The sequence below is a fragment of the Chiloscyllium plagiosum genome, unplaced genomic scaffold, assembly GCF_037043375.1.
Source record: "Chiloscyllium plagiosum isolate Xiang-an unplaced genomic scaffold, Cpla_swu_hap1 HiC_scaffold_4, whole genome shotgun sequence".
Taxonomy (NCBI): Eukaryota; Metazoa; Chordata; class Chondrichthyes; order Orectolobiformes; family Hemiscylliidae; genus Chiloscyllium; species Chiloscyllium plagiosum.
In genome coordinates this window covers 99516895-99533648 of record NW_028270142.1, presented here as the reverse complement: position 1 = coordinate 99533648, position 16754 = coordinate 99516895, and the positions used below count along the sequence as shown (strand labels likewise).

General features: G+C 41.7%; 1 protein-coding gene across 2 annotated transcripts in view; it reads left to right on the top strand.

The window, feature by feature from the left end:
* The window catches only part of mmp16a (matrix metallopeptidase 16a (membrane-inserted)), a 253187-nt gene that overhangs the window by 159394 nt on the left and 77039 nt on the right, over positions 1-16754 (top strand). For both annotated transcript variants that reach the window (XM_043688130.2, XM_043688132.2), the window contains 2 exons: positions 10013-10174; positions 10433-10650. In XM_043688130.2, the coding sequence (XP_043544065.1) occupies positions 10013-10174; positions 10433-10650 (380 nt within the window). The remainder of the gene's footprint in view (positions 1-10012; positions 10175-10432; positions 10651-16754) is intronic.

Genomic DNA, 16754 nt, shown 5'->3' with positions numbered 1-16754 from the left:
GGAAGGGGCTTTTAAAGGGAAAGAGCATTACACACAGACCAAATGACTTGCTGACTTCTGGGTGCCAGACTTCTGTCAAGGGGGTAGAGATCTTGCGGTATGGCTCCTGCTATGCCAATCTCACACCTGCACCATGTGCCAGTAGCTTACACAGCAAACACATACCTTTACACCGACTGCAATTGCAGTGTCTCAGGAGTGGGTCATGGTCAGTCCTGTGATTCCATAGTTTCCAGTCTGGGGTGGAGAGCTAACACAGGCAGCAGTCAGAGATCTTGACTGGGGTCCCCTCCACAGAAACCCAGCGGAAAGATTGTATGTTGGCGGAGGTAGGGGCAGATTCTGGGCAAGAGTGGGAATGAGGCTTGGCACATTAGTCTTGAGGAGTGAGTGCAGGAGACTGGAGTGAAGGAGGATGACGGTTGTGAAGCTGCAGCAGTGTAAAAGGAGAATAGCGTAAAGGATAAACGGGAAGGAATCATGCGGTAGGAGGTATGGTGGGAGGGTGGTGTTGTCCACTGTCAGGACAACCTCACTTCAAGAGGGAAGGGGTAGTTTTTGACATGGTCTCACCTCATAGGGACAGGGGCTGTGTGAGAAAGCTGCGCAGGTTTGGTGGGACTTGGAGAGGTGTCTAAGGGGAATATGGGAAGACCTACCAGGGAGGGCATTTGGATGTTTGGGGCTCCCAGACACATTGAGGTTGCAAGCCACTGACCAAGGAGCACTCACTGTCACCTTCCATCATGCTGAAAAATGAAAGAGTGCAATGGGGGAGACACTAGCTGTGACCCCATGAATGGACAGAGTAAATGAGTCTACCCCATGAAGGAGGGGGCTTTTAAAGGGAAAGAGCATTACACACTACAAACGAATGTACACAACACAGACCCACGGGGTCTTTATTCCCTGACATCCTAATGCATTGCCTGCACCCCACTCTGTTGTGACACCCTGCTGAACAACTCATTGTCAATAACACAGAGACTGTGAGAGAATGGGGCTGGTGTCCGAGGAGGGCAGAAGTTGGCTGCGTGGCAATGCCATGTGTTTGTGCTGGTCCCTAGTACTTCCAAAAAGTGAAGCAGGCTCTCAGCACAGACCTCCATCCATAGAATCATCATCTGTGCCAGTAAAGGATGCCTGTTGCTGCAATTTGGGTTACACAGACAGACAACCAGAAATGAGGTGCAATCAGTCACATTGCACAAAAGTCCAAAACCATTTGCACTACATTGTATCTGTGCTACTACAGTACCATTAATAGGTCTTCTCATTCCTCTCCCTGCCACGCCATCTTACTGTATTCTCTGGTTACGCAATTAGAGAGTCTGCTTGGAAGTGAAAAACTGTTGGACTTGGAGGTTTTGTCAGGAGACCTGAGGGCACTTGTGTCCGGACGGACCAGGTATGCTGAGAGTTTTGTTGTCAACTTCAAGTTGACCCGCTTTAGCTTCAACTTGCGAGGGTAAAAGTGGGGATGCAGCAGGATGGAGGTGGTGGGCCCAGCCATCTCTCACATGTCCAGAGGGGAGACTTCTGAGGGATCTGTGTATGTGCCCCCATCCAGTTAAGTCCCTTGTGGCATAGACCTGTCTCCAATTTCCTCAAATCCACAGCATTCAGTCCACAGTTGCTGCAAACTTTCAACAAACCACAATATTTTCTCCCTACTTGCTTCAACCTACGACCAATGACTGGAGTGATAGAGTTGAGTGTGTTCACCTGTCGAGCAGAAACTGAGAGTGCTGGGTCTGGGTCACCATGGCAACCACCATACTGTCTTTGAGGCTTCTAGGAAATGAAGACCAGTGACCCACATCCATGTCTGCATCTAATCTTCAGTTCTACTGCAGTCAATGGACAACCAGTCTGACAACGGCATATTGTCTTCTCTGCCTGAGATAAATTTTCATCCCAAACCAAAACACTTAGAAAACCCACTGCAACTTTGCTCCAGAGAACCTATACATTTCCGTGCAATGTCAGCTGTTGTCAGAGTTTGAATTTTGTTGCTGTTTTTTCCATTTCTGTGTCAAGTTAGATCCTGGAATTGTGATGAAATGAGAGTGGCCTTTGATGTGTGGTCCTCCAGTTTTAGCTGCTGCTGGAGCTCTGACATTTTCCACCTTGCTTGGCTAGTGATTCAAAGCGAGCAGTGTTGATTTGTTCAACCGTCCTACACGCATCCACATATATCTCTGTGTGTGTGGATATGCATTAAAAATTGTGCGCATATCTGCACAGGCAAGGGCTGTTAAAGCCTGAAATGAATTTAAGTTTATCTTCCTGGTTAATTCATGAATATTAAACATTCTGGATGATTCCACACAAGTGGCTCATCTTGTAATTTATGGTTATTCATGCCTGTCCCTGATTTTATTTCCTAATTTCTGTCCTGAAGGTAGTGTGACTCCTGCTTTGAATTAAGTGGAGGATAGCCTTCAGAACCTCAGCTGTAACAAGCCCTTTGTTTCTATAGGATAGCAGCAAGTGACTAATCAGCAGTTACTATGATAGAAAAATTATGTTGGGCCAAATTTGCCAAAGGAAGTTGGTGCATCGTTAATTCCTTAGAGTTTCGTGGAGAGTTTGACTCCATGAGCTCTACTGAGACATCTCAGGCAATTTCAGTGTGTTCATCTCATCAAGGATGCAGCACCACAATGCCACTCTCACACAATCTCACACTCACCAGGGCAGGACCACTCATCATTAGCCAGAGACGCCCACTTGCCATGAGTGAATAAAAAAAAACTGCTGAGTTTTCCGAGCATTTCCTGTTTCAGTCCCAGCGAAGTCACCATCTGTTCGGTATGCACACGGACTTGCTCAGCACCATTGGCAAGATGCCAGGAGCATGAGGGCCTTGACCTCACTGCAGGTACCCTTTCCTCACAAGAGATAAAGTGGTGCCTGTAACCCCAGCTGCAGGAGGTACCACACACCCTGGCCTCCCAAAAGGCTGGAGGGTGCAGACAGTTGCTAGCCATGTAGCGTGGCCTGTGCACATTTTGGGAAAATGGCCATGATGAAGACCGGAGAAGATGCTGGTGAGTTAGCAGTTACCATATGCCCACTCAGCCATTCGTGTCAGAAGTTGTTGCCATCTCGTTTCTCCCCACTGCCTGGGAAGACAGCAGCCTGATTAGAAATGAGGTGAGATCAGAAAATAATGAGACTGTAATGTGTGAAAAGGGGCCCACTCATGAGTGAGATGCTCCTCCAGCTGTTTAAAACTTATGTAGAACTTTTTTTTTTCACAAAATTGAGAATCTGATTTTCCATTCATGCTACCTTTTCCTAGCTGCCTCACCATTGCCCATGTCATTCGGGGCTCAACAACTCTCATCCCCAAATCTGTGAAGATGTTAAAAATACTAATTTATATTCACGCAACAAGCCAACCTCTGTAGTAATTGTATAAAGTTAGCAGTGTTAGAACAGCCTTTTACTGCAGCTCATTTGGTAGTAAGAATATAGAATTATTTTAATTCTGTATATCACCTAAAGCAATGCAGTACTTAATTAATAAGCACCTGATAGGAAGAAAAGAACGCCCCATTTGAGCATACTATCAAATAACAGTAACTTTTCCCCTGTTAGGAGGATATTGGATGCCTGAGAATGTTCAGCATCTTATGTAGGAAAATTCAGGCTGAAGACAAGGCCTTTAGACCTATCAAACCAAGTTTGTCTATTACAATAAATATCATCTCAGGCAATTCTATTCCAAACAATGAAATGTTTCTTTTCTTTTACTACTCTGTCTGACAGTTTATTGCAAATATTTATCATTCTCAGGAATGATTACAGGTGGAGTGATCCAATTATGAGCTTCTGATGATATATGAAACCGCACAAGTGTGTGGTTTAGAATTCCCGAGGAAGTCTTAAATTGCTCACCCAGCCATTCTTCCCTGAGTAAGGGATCTGCTGTAAATTTATGGAATTTTGCGAACTTCTGTTTTAGGATTGTGTGTGAGTTTATTCTGAGCAGTGGAATAGTAAAAGCAATACATTCTGGATTTGGTAAGTGGTGGCTCTTTAACACGCAAATGCATTGTAATAGCGACAGGTTTTAACAGGTAGCACTCAACCTTTTTATTGCCAGTGTCGGTATAGTTTTGAAAATAATGTACCATGCTTGGCCAATTATGTGGAAGTTCTAAAATGTGAGAAGCTCTCTTGCCATGATGATGCTGATTAATCATCTCGACATTCTTGTTACAAATTCAGCTCTTGACTTTGGAATGAAAGCTCGTTCATATGGTCTGATTGCTTTAATTTAGATAGGAATTGACTTACACTGCCCTATATCTACTTGAGGATAAATGCAATGGAAGCAGAATTCACTTATGATTTGAAACAGATATTTGTGCCTTTTGCACATATCCCTCTTAAATTTCCATGAAGTTGGACTGAGTTAATACCCGGTAATGGAAGGTTTGATGTGAATCATTGAGCTATACAATTTCATAGGGAGTAAATATATAGAGTACTAGTTGTAATGATACTAATGTCTTGCAATCAGACCAACATAATGATGCAAGGTGAAGCAAGGAGGAACATGCTACATGAATCAAGAAGCATGGAACTCAAATCTTATCCAATATTTTAAGAAGCGAGATATATTTTTTATCCAAATGTTTTACTTGTTAGCTTGTGAGACAAAAATGGGACAATGAAATGGTAATATCACAGAGCAGAAAATTATTTCCGATTGTGATGCAAACTGTGGAGTTTATATGTTTAATAGAGTCCTACAACACAGAAACAGACCTTTTGATCCAACTCATCCATGACAACCAAACATCCTAATCTGACCTCGTCCCATTTGCCAGAATTTGGATTATATTCCTCTAAACCCTTCCTCTTCATATACCCATCCAGATGCCTTTTGAATGCTGTAATTGGACCAACCTCCACCACTTCTTCTGGCAGCTCATTCCATGCATGCACTACCCTCTGTGTGTAAAAGTTACCCCTCAGGCCCTTTATAAGTCTTTCCCCTCTCACCTTAAATCTACGCCCTCTACTTCCCCTACTCTAGAAAAAACACCTTGACTATTCATCCTATCTGCACCCCTCATGGTTTTGTCAACCTCTACAAGGTCACCCCTGAGCCTCCAACACTCTAGGGAAAAAAAACCCAGCTTATTCAGCCTCTCCTGATAACTCAAACTCTCCAATCCTGGCAACATCCTTGTAAATCTTTTCTGCAACCTCTCAAGTTTAACAACATCCTTCCTATCAAAGGGTGATCAGAATTGCATGCAGTATTCCAAATGTGGCCTCACCAATATCCCATACAGTTGCAACATGAAATCCCAACTCCTATACACAATTTTCTGACTAATGAAGGCAAGCACGCCAAATGCCTTCTTCACTATCCTGTCTGCCTGACCCCACTTCCGAGGAAAAATGCACCTGCGCCTTTAGAACTCTTATTCAGCCACACTTCCCCAGTGTCCAACTATTAATTGTATAAGTCTTACAAAAATGCAACAATTCACATTTATCTAAATTAAACTCTCTGCTATTCCCTGGTCCATCTGACCAAGATCCTGTTGTAGCCTAAAACAATCATCTTCACTGTCCACTACACCAGCTATTTTGGTGTCATCTTCAAACTTACTAATCGTGCCTCTTATATTCACATCCAAATCATTTGTGTAAATGATGAAAAGCAGTGGACCCAGCACTGATCCTTGTGGCACACTGCTGGTCACAGTCTCCAGTCTGAAAAACAATCATCTCTCTCCTACTATCCAATTGGCTAGCTCCCCAAAATATTTACTGTTGGTTGCTGTAAGCTTGGATTTCTGGTTTTGAGTGAGAAACTTTGCGGTTTTTTTCTGTGTTTATGAAGTAAATAATTAATTTGTAAACGTTTCTGTAACCATGTAAATTTATTTTAGAAACTGTTTTTGCAGCCTGGCTGTAGCGTGAATGGTTTTGTGCTCTAATGGATCTTTGTTTGTGACTCAGTATGGTAAATATCGGGGCCTCAATGTTTGTTAAAGAGTTCTGGAATCTTTATTTTGAGGTTGGGGAGGAGTAGCCCTTGACTGAGGGAGAGGAACTTTTAGTTTCATTTTTAACTTTGGCTATTGTTACCTCATGTAACAGAATGGTTGTATGGAGCTCTGCTTCTGAGAAGGGAGTGTTAGAGATGATCACCTTGAAATGAAGAAATTAGTGTTATTACAGACCTGAAGTGTCAGGGTCAAAACTGTGAAAAGGTTACTTAGAGCTGGGTACAGTGAGTCCCAGGTGTGTGGTAGCTCCAGGAAAAAGCCACTGCAGTTTCAGTCCAAAAATTGAAGTTGCAAATGCCTTAAACCGATTGAGGTGTTAGGAACAGAGTCTCTGATGTGCGCATTATACGAGTGGTGTTTTGGCTAATGTTTTGTTTCTTTTTCATTGTTAAAGAAATGTTTCGGATTAATGAGATCGTACTTTTAATGTGTGTTTAAATCTTTGAATGTGCACTATAAGGTAAATGGTTTGGATTATTCTATTTAATTTGGGTTAATATGAAATAAACTTTTGTGTTGTTTATAAAGAAAGTCTGCAGCCTTGTTTGCTTATTTTAAAACTATAACAAAACAAAATGAAACATGATCTATCAAGCCAGGCTCCAGTCTAGGATCTGAATTATCCAGTCTCAACATCAGCTGGAATCATAGCACTGACATGTTTTTGCTTTAACTCTACTAATATTATAGAGTAGGACATGATAAAATGTGATATTCTAAGGTAAATAATTAACTTGTAAGCATTTCTGTAACCATGTAAATTCATTTTAAAAATTGGTTTTGAAGCCTGGCTATAGAGTGAATGGTTTCGTGCTCTAATGGACCTTTGTTTGTGACCTAGTATGGTAAATATTGGAGCCTTAAAGGTTGTTAGAGAGTTTAAAGGTGATTGTAATTCATTACCTGAAGAATGTCAAAGAAATTTAAGGAAGTAAAGACAATGTTAGCTGAAAAATGTGTTTCTGGAAAAGCGCAGCAGGTCAGGCAGCATCCAAGGAGCAAGAGAATCGACGTTTTGGGCATAAGCCCTTCTTCAGGAATCCTGAAGAAGGGCTTATGCCCGAAACGTCGATTCTGCTGCTCCTTGGATGCTGCCTGACCTGCTGCGCTTTTCCAGCAACACATTTTTCAGCTCTGATCTCCAGCATCTGCAGTCCCCACTTTCTCCTAAAGACAATGTTACCCTCGCAACCGACAGTCAATGGTGAGTGGGAACAACAACCTGAGCACCAAGACCAAGCCAATGTATTGTTCATTCATTCACAGGATAGCGCTGATTTTATGATCTCAGCTGATGTCATTTCTGAACACGTCAGATCCCCGAATGAAATTTGGCTTGATAGATCATGCATTGTTGTTTTTGTGGTGAATAAGGTGGTCTCTCATTTAATCATAAGCGCTCAATTTAGCAGATCGGGTTTTAACAAATCAACAGAAGTTTATTACATGAAAGAAATGAAGATAAAATAGAATAAGCTGAAGTATTTACATGTAGCATGCAGTTAATGATTTTGAAACAAATAGTAAAAATATGATCCTAGTAATCCTGACAACATCCCATTCCAGTACTCAAATACCATAGAAGGTTTGACTTAGCTGTGGCATCAAGTTTTTTGTCATGAGAATCTGTTAGCTTCTTCCTTATTTCATCACGCAACTGAGCTTAAATTGTGTTACCTTCAAGTGAGCCCTCCAGGCTTTTAACCAAAAATCTCTGGTATGGAACTTTTACTAAACTCCTGACACGAGGGTCACCTATTTTTAACAATTCTAAATAATCTTCTCAATTTCTTAGACACATCCAGTTTCAGGTAATTACTCTGCAAACATGCCCAAAACTGAAACTAAAAAAAAGGTTTTCCAAACCAAGCCCAAAACAATTCCAGAATCTTCTATCTGAAAGCTTAATGCACTACACTGTTAACTTGGTTCTCTCATAAACTCTCACAATGTAAAGGAATTCCCATCTCTCTCCAGGAATATTTCTCTCACATTATGCTTTAAAAGAAAACACCATGGCTACTTATAAATTAAATCATTAAACCCTTTCAGACACACATAACACACATATGGCAGTTGCTCAAATTCAAATATGCAGACTCTAAAAATCACATTAAATTATATTGCACCGAGTAGAGCAGCAATTATTGCCTATCCCTAATTGCCCTTGAGAAAGTGTTACTGAATAACATCTACTTCATGCCAGTAAGCCAATGGTGCAGTTTAAAAGAAAGTTCCAGGATTTTGACACAACCGCTGTAAAGGAACGGCAATATGTTTCCAAATGCAGGTATGTGTACCCTGATAGGTAACGTGTAGGTGGTGGTTTAGATTAGATTAGATTACTTTAGATTACTTTACAGTGTGGAAACAGGCCCTTCGGCCCAACAAGTCCACACCGACCCGCCGAAGCGTAACCCACCCATACCCCTACATTTACCCCTTACCTAACACTACGGGCAATTTAGCATGGCCAATTCACCTGACCTGCACATCTTTGGACTGTGGGAGGAAACCGGAGCACCCGGAGGAAACCCACACAGACACGGGGAGAACGTGCAAACTCCACACAGTCAGTCGCTGGAGGCAGGAATTGAACCCGGGTCTCTGGCGCTGTGAGGCAGCAATGCTAACCATTGTGCCACCGTGGCCCCCTATCTGCTGCCTCTGTCTTTCTAGGTGCTAGAGGTTCTGGGTCTGGAATGTGCTGCTGAAGGAATTCTGGCAAGTTGCAGCACTGCAACATGGTACACACTGTTTCCACTCGACATTAGTGGTGGAGGGAGTGAATGTTGAAGGTGTTAGATTGGGTGCTAATCAGACTGTTTGTCCTGGGTCATGTGGACCTTTTTGAATGTTGAATATGCACTCAATAAAGGAAGCAGAGATTATTCCATCACACTCAAGACTTACGCCTGGTAGATAGGTTCTGCGGAGGTTACTCGCCAAGGAGTTCTCTACTCTTGTATCCATAGTACTCATATGGCAAGTACAGTTCTGGTCAGTCATAACCCTAGAATATTAGTAGTGGGGGAATCAGCTGTGGCAATGCCATTTAACATCAAGGGGCAATGGTTAGGTTTGCTTTTGTGAAGAAGGATATCGCCTGGTACTTGTCTGGTATGAATGTAGCTGCTCACTTATCAGTCCAATCCTGAATATCATCTGACTGCATTTGGACACAGACTGCCTCAGTACCTCTGAAGCTGCAAATACTGCAAAACATTGTGCTGTCATCTGCAACTATCTCCATATGATAGATGGAAGTTCATTGGTGAAGCAGTTGAAGATGCATGGACATTGAATGCGGCCCTAAGGGACTCCTTCAGTAATTTCCTGTAGCGGAGATCCATTGTCTATTAATCTAGGAGGAAACCATATTAATTGTCTTTACTTTAGGTGCATTGAAGATATATTTTTGCTTAAGGAACATTAAAAATGCAGTTGTTAATTGGATTCTTTGGAGAAATATTGTCAAACATTACAGCAATACCAACAATGGTGCACATTGCAAAAAAAGTACATTTGTGGATTAATATGATAAATTATAAAATTAGAAATGCTATTTGCAAGACTGGAAAGGATTTGAAATATGACGTTTTTAACGTTTGGTGGGAGATAATTGCATTTGTCAGTATTTTCTTCAGTTTTCTCCCACTCTACAATGCTTCAGTTGCTACCATGCAATTCCAAGTTGGGGCAGGAAATTTTGAAAACAACATTCTCTAAAGAGACATGTGTAACTTGCACTAAAATTACTACAAGAATTGAAGTTAAAGCACCTCTGAAATGTGCTTAGTAAAAGTAAAATAATTTTCTAATATTTGTATTTATGACAATAGTTTTCTTCTCAATATTTTCTTATTTCATTTTCCCTTCATGAATATCATGTTTCCATATATTATCACCATATTTTTCTTTTACAATTATTTATAGTAGTTAATTTAGAACATTTTCTTTCTTTCCTTTAGGAAATGATCTATTTCTGGTTGCGGTTCATGAACTTGGTCATGCATTAGGCTTGGAACACTCCAACGATCCTAGTGCAATCATGGCCCCTTTTTACCAATACATGGATACAGAAAGCTTCCAGCTCCCTCAAGATGACTTAGAGGGCATCCAGAAGATCTATGGTTTGTAGCTGCATTTCAAATTGTAGCCGCATTTCAAATTGTAGCCCTTCAACTTGCCACCTCGGTGTAAAACTGGTACTGTCCATTGACATCAGTGAACTGATCACTGGCAGTTTCTCTAACAAGTGCTCTTCCACAATGTTAGTTTAATGCCCACGTGGCAGATCTGAAGTCTAACCCAATTTTTGTTTTGATATTTGAAAGTTGGTGACTATTCTTGTTGATTACTTTTATGTTTCTGACTACATTTTTCATTAGGTCCACCAGATAAGATTATACATCCTACGAAACCCTTACCTACAGTACCGCCGCATCGTTCCAATCCTCCATTGGATCCAAGGAAACCCAACAGACAGCCAAGACCTCCTCGACCTCCGACGAGGGATAAACCTTCTTATCCAGGCATCAAGCCCAATATCTGTGATGGAAATTTCAACACTCTGGCTATCTTAAGAGGTGAAATGTTTGTTTTTAAGGTAAGAGTTGTTCAAGTATTAATTTAGTGTAGCCTATATATGAATGTTTTGGAGCAACAACCTTGCCTTTGATCAGAATAACCTCTGCAGAAGGAGCAACTTCTTTTCATCTAGGGTTGTAGTTTTACTCCAGCTGTCAATCTCAAGTGAGTATATACAGCACAAAGTCAATTTGCAGCCTCAAGTTACATTGCCAACTGTGCCTTTTACTGAGATTAACGGCAAAGGAGCTTTGCACTTCAGTGCTCACATACATGTCGAGCACTTTAGTCCTTCATTGGTTCATTTTCAATGTTATGAGAGTGAGAGTGGGTGGAAAAAGACACATAATTAAATGTTGCAGTGAAAACTGGGACTGGAGTTATCTTAGCATGTTGGGACATTGATGTGCCCTCTTTGACACTATTTTTTCATAACTCAGATAAATCATATCTCCTTTCAGAGCGAAGACATCTCATTTTGCATCAGTACTTCAGAGTTTCACCTTTGAAAATTTTACAGTAAATGGACTTTTCCACTTCCTCACAATCCTGTTCATTTTAGTTAAGAGGAGTTTCTAAGTTTGAAAGGGTGCAATTTAAATATATGTTATAAAATAACTAATCGTGTAATACCAAAAACATTCTATTGATGAAAACATCCAGACCTTCTATTCAGTAAACATGGAACTCATTGAATAATTACAACACAATTTGCTTTGGCAAGGCATTTTATAGCAGCTACCACGAGTTAGAATTGTCTGCGCGTATTTAGATTTATACATTTTGCTGAAAGTAGAAACAGATTAGTTGTCTGTAAATTGAATGAACTGGACAAGCAATTGCATGTCTCCTTAATCACTCAGAGAAATGGAACTAGGTGACTTACTTCTTTGGAAGAAGCGTCGTGCCCGAAACATCGCAGCCTGACCTGCTGTGCTTTTTCCAGCACTACACTTTTATCAAGCCTGACTCTCCAGCATCTGCAGTCCTCACTATCTCCTAAAATTCTATGAGGTCGATTGAAATGTAAATTTGAGCAGGAGAGTTTGGTATTAAATCTGGTCCAGATAGAAAAGAGAGGAAAAATAACAAGAACTGTTGGAGTTCTTTGAGGAGGTGACAAGTAGGTTAGACCGGGGAAACCCAGTGGATGTGGTCTACCGAGATTTCCAAAAGGCCTTTGATAAGGTGCCACACGGGAGGCTGCTGAGCAAGGTGAGGGCCCATGGTGTTCGAGGTGAGCTACTGGTATAGATTGAGGATTGGCTGTCTGACAGAAGGCAGAGAGTTGGGATAAAAGGTTCTTTTTCAGAATGGCAGCCGGTGACAAGCGGTGTCCCGCAGGGTTCAATGTTGGGGCCGCAGCTGTTCACATTATATATTAATGATCTGGATGAAGGGACTGGGGGCATTCTAGCAAAGTTTGCCGATGATACAAAGTTAGGTGGACAGGCAGGTAGTGCTGAGGAAGTGGGGAGGCTGCAGAAGGATCTAGACAGTTTAGAGGAGTGGTCCAGGAAATGGCTGATGGAATTCAATGTGAGCAAATGTGAGGTCTTGCACTTTGGAAAAAAGAATAGAAACATGGATTACTTTCTAAACGGTGAGAAAATTTGTAAAGCCAAAGTACAGAGGGATCTGGGAGTGCTAGTTGAGGATTCTCTAAAGGTAAACATGCAGGTTGAGTCCGTGATTAAGAAAGCGAATGCAATGTTGTCAATTATCTCAAGAGGGTTGGAATATAAAAGCACCGTTGTGCTACTGAGACTTTATAAAACTCTGGTTAGGCCCCATTTGGAGTACTGTGTCCAGTTTTGGTCCCCACGCCTCAGGAAGGACATACTGGCACTGGAGCGTGTCCAGCGGAGATTCACACGGATGATCCCTGGAATGGTAGGTCTAACATATGATGAACGGCTGAGGATCCTGGGATTGTATTCATTGGAGTTTAGAAGATTAAGGGGAGATCTAATAGAAACTTACAAGATAATACATGGCTTGGAGAGGGTGGACATTAGGAAATTGTTTCCGTTAGGCGAGGAGACTAGGACCCGTGGACACAGTCCTAGAATTAGAGGGGTTAAATTCAGAACAGAAATGCGGAGACATTTCTTCAGCCAGAGAGTGGTGGGCCTGTGGAATTCATTGCTGCAGAGTGCAGTGGAGGCTGGGACGCTAAATGTCTTCAAGGCAGAAATTGATAAATTCTTGATGTCACAAGGAATTAAGGGCTACGGGCGAGAATGCGGGTAAGTGGAGTTGAAATGCCCATCAGCCATGATTGAATGGCGGAGTGGACTCGATGGGCCGAATGCCCTTACTTCCGCTCCTATGTCTTATGGTCTTATGGGTGAAGAGTGTGAAAGGAGAGAGGAACAAACAGTTATATTTGTTCAACTTAACTTATAAATTTGTCAAAATTCTTTATATTTTCTTAAAATGTACAATTTTTAAATCTCTAGCGATCGTGATGATTTGAAGAAAATGAATCTCTATGCATGGTTAATTTTCAGTGTAAGGAATTGGCTAGCTGTAAATAACTTTAATCACATTACAATAGGTGGTTGGACTGGAGTGAAATAGAGGTAAATCTCAGGAGCACGTTTTTTTTGCATGTGTGTTTCTGTCCCAAGTGCATTAACCTCACAACATTCAATATATACTAAAAGTGAAGCAGACACTGAGATGGTATTTATCACAAACCTAACCATGGAGTAGCACAACCCAAACAGCAATGTGGAATTCTGTGTTTTACCACGTGAGCTGCTGTCACCTGACATTACTGCTGTATTTGTGTGCCAATTACAATTAGCAGTATCAGTCTGTTACCTTGACAGCAAATTATGGGCCAATATGTGTAATGTTTCCAAACTCTGGAAATTCTCAGAGTTGGTACAAAACATTATTCTGTTACAAAATTGTTATGATTCATATTGCTTAGGCTAGAAAATATGTTTGCAAACTCTTCCCAATTTTATTATGAAGTCACCATAGTCCTTCTGGACCAGAGGATTACTCTTGCATTGGAGAGAAGCAACTGGTCTGGGTTAAGTGTCACCACACCCCATGAGTACAACTAGGGAGTGAAATAATTGTACAAATAAGACATGAAAACTTGCACAATATTCTGAAATAATTTTGAAATGGTAGTCTCACAGCATTAGAGTTTTGCACTGGCTTTTACTTTAATTGAAACTGGTGTATAAGTAAAACTTTATAAAGGTCCCAAGTAGTTTGAATGAACCATGTGTTTTTTTTTTAAAGTAAATTTTTAAAATTTCAATATAAAGAATCACTGATTCTACTCACCAATTACTGTCTGTAAAATGCTAACCAGCATATAGGCACTGCTCAGCAAAGCTCTGATTAACTGAGCACAGAATGATACTGAGCTAGCAGTATAATTCAGAACAATTAATCTTATATTGTTCTAAGCAGACCAATCTGTACCTACTAGTGGAGCAACATTGCTGAGTTAGGAATGGATATACACATTTGAAGACGATACACTGTCTTCTGATATGCCTGCTGAACAGAAAAGGCTAATACTGGGAGATGACAAGAAGTTGCTGCACTAATTTTAACTGCCAAGTCTCCTACTCCAATATTTTCCCAATTCTATAAAATAATGGGTAAATCCTATTGTGTTTATGAATAGTTCAGATTAGCAATGTTGCTCTCTCCTTCTTAAGTATATAGTACAAACAGTTAGGTTAGATTAGATTCCCTACAGTATGCAAACAGGCCCTTTGGCCCAACAAGTCCACACCGACCCTCCAAAGAGTAACCCACCCAGACCCATTCCCCTACCCTATATTGACCCCTGACTAATGCATCTAACACTATGGGCAATTTAACATGGCCAATTCACCTGACCTGCACAATTTTGGATTGTGGGAGGAAACTGGAGCACCCAGGGAGAACGTGCAAACTCCACACAGACAGAGACCCAAGGTTGGAGTCGAACCCGGGTCCCTGGCACTGTGAGGCAGCAGTGCTAACCACTGAGCAACCGTGCCGCCCTAAATTAAGAAAGGTTCCTATGCATCATTAGATTGACAGACTCACCTCTGTTTATATCTCACTATAATCTCACAACAGAGTGACAATGGTAGAAGACTCTTCGCTTGGTAACATTTCCCGTCCATCAAAAATGATGGCAGGAATATTTGAAGTAGTCAGCTTTCCAAGACATGCCCTTTGGCTTAGTCGACACTGTGGATGGAAATGAGCTGTGAAATAATCACCCAGACAGTCAGTAAGTATTAAACAGTCCGCGGTGAGAGAATGCTTCGAAAACCCCCAGTCAATGCCACAGAGGATGGTGAGCAAACAGTCAGACCAAAACATACTACTCAGTGATTCACCACAGACAAATTAACTCACACCTTCTTGACTGCAGAACATATAGAGTCATAGAGATGTAGAGCACGGAAACAGACCCTTCAGTCCAACTCATCCATGTTCACCAGATATCCCAGCCTAATTTAGTTCCACTTGCCAGACCCGGCCCATATCCCTCCAAACCCTTCTTATTCATATACCCATCCAAATGCCTTTTAAATGTTGCAGTTGTACCAGCCTCCACCACTTCCTCTGGCAGCTCATTCCATACACATACCACCCTCTGTGTGAAAAAGTTGTCCCTTAGGTCTCTTTTATATCTTTCCCCTCTCACCCTCAACCTATGCCCTCTAGGTCTGGACTCCCCGACCCCAGGGAAAAGACTTTGTCTATTTATCTATGGAGGTCTTTAGTGATGGATAAGTCCCTCCTTCTGTCTGAGTCTTTGGACCTTTTTTACAGGCAGAACGTAGATGCTGTGCAAAGAAGTCCCCCAGCCTATGTTTCGCTTTCCCCAGTGTGGAGGAGACCACATTGTGAGCAGTGAATGCCGTAGACTAGATTGAAGGAAGTGCGGGTAAATCGCTGCTTCATCTGGAAGGTGTGCTTGAGCCCTTGGATACTGAGGAGGGAGGAAGCTTATGCGCAGGAGTTACACCTTCTCTGATTGCATGGGAAGGTGCTGGGGGGAGCGGGGTTTAGGAGTGAAGGAGAAATGGACCAAGATGTCCCAGAAGGAACAGTCTCTGTGGAATGCTGATAAAGGACGGAAGGGAAATACTTGTCTGGTCATGATATCCCACTGGAGGTGGCGGCACATATCCGTAAAAATGACGCTGAGGTTCCTGTTGCCTGCCACTTCAACACAGCACCATGTTCTCACATCAACATCTCTGCCTCAAGCCTGCTGCAGTGCTCCAGCAAAGCTCAGCACAAGCTCAAAAAACAGCACCTTATGTTTCACTTGGGAACCCTGCAGCCTTTAGGACTCAGCATTGGGTTCAATAACGTTGCAGCCTGATTACGTCCTTCCATGTTTTTAAACCCAACCCCCACACCCTGCTCCTGTGATGATTTGGGTTGCTTTCAGCACAGCCAACCCATTCTCACCCACTCTTAGCCCGCATTATCATTTATTCAGCTTCTCTTCTTACCTGGTTTACTCTCAATAATCCCCTTGTCTGAATACACCTTTCCTATCACACTCTCTCTTGGCTCCATCTCCATCTATCCGCTCACCTTTCTTTTCACATCCCCAACCCGTCTTCAGCAAAATGCAACCTCTTCTTCGCTGCTGTCAGTTCTGACAAGTCACCAGACTTGAAACATTAACTGCTTTCTCTGCACAAGTGCTGCCAGACCTGCTGAGTTTCACCAAAATTTGTCGCCAGCTTGAGCTTCATGCTCTTGTTATTCCATTTATCTAGATTCAGGACCATAGTTTTGAATTTACCAGCTTTACTCTCCATCGTAATTAAGAATTCTATCATATTATGGTCGCATTTCCTCAAAGGACCGTGCACAAAAAGATAATTAATTAATACTTTATTATTGCTCAGGCTAGAATAGCCTGTTCTCTGATTGGTTCCTCAATACACTAAATGAAAAAAAACTCTTATACGCTACAAGAAATCCTCCTCCTCAATATCATTGCTACTTTGATTTGTCCAGTCTATATGTAAATCAGCCATGATTCCAGCTGTTCTCTTATTGCATACATCTCTGATTTCTTGCTTAATGCCTTCCTTTTTATCTTCAATATTGTTTAGGGTCCTACAG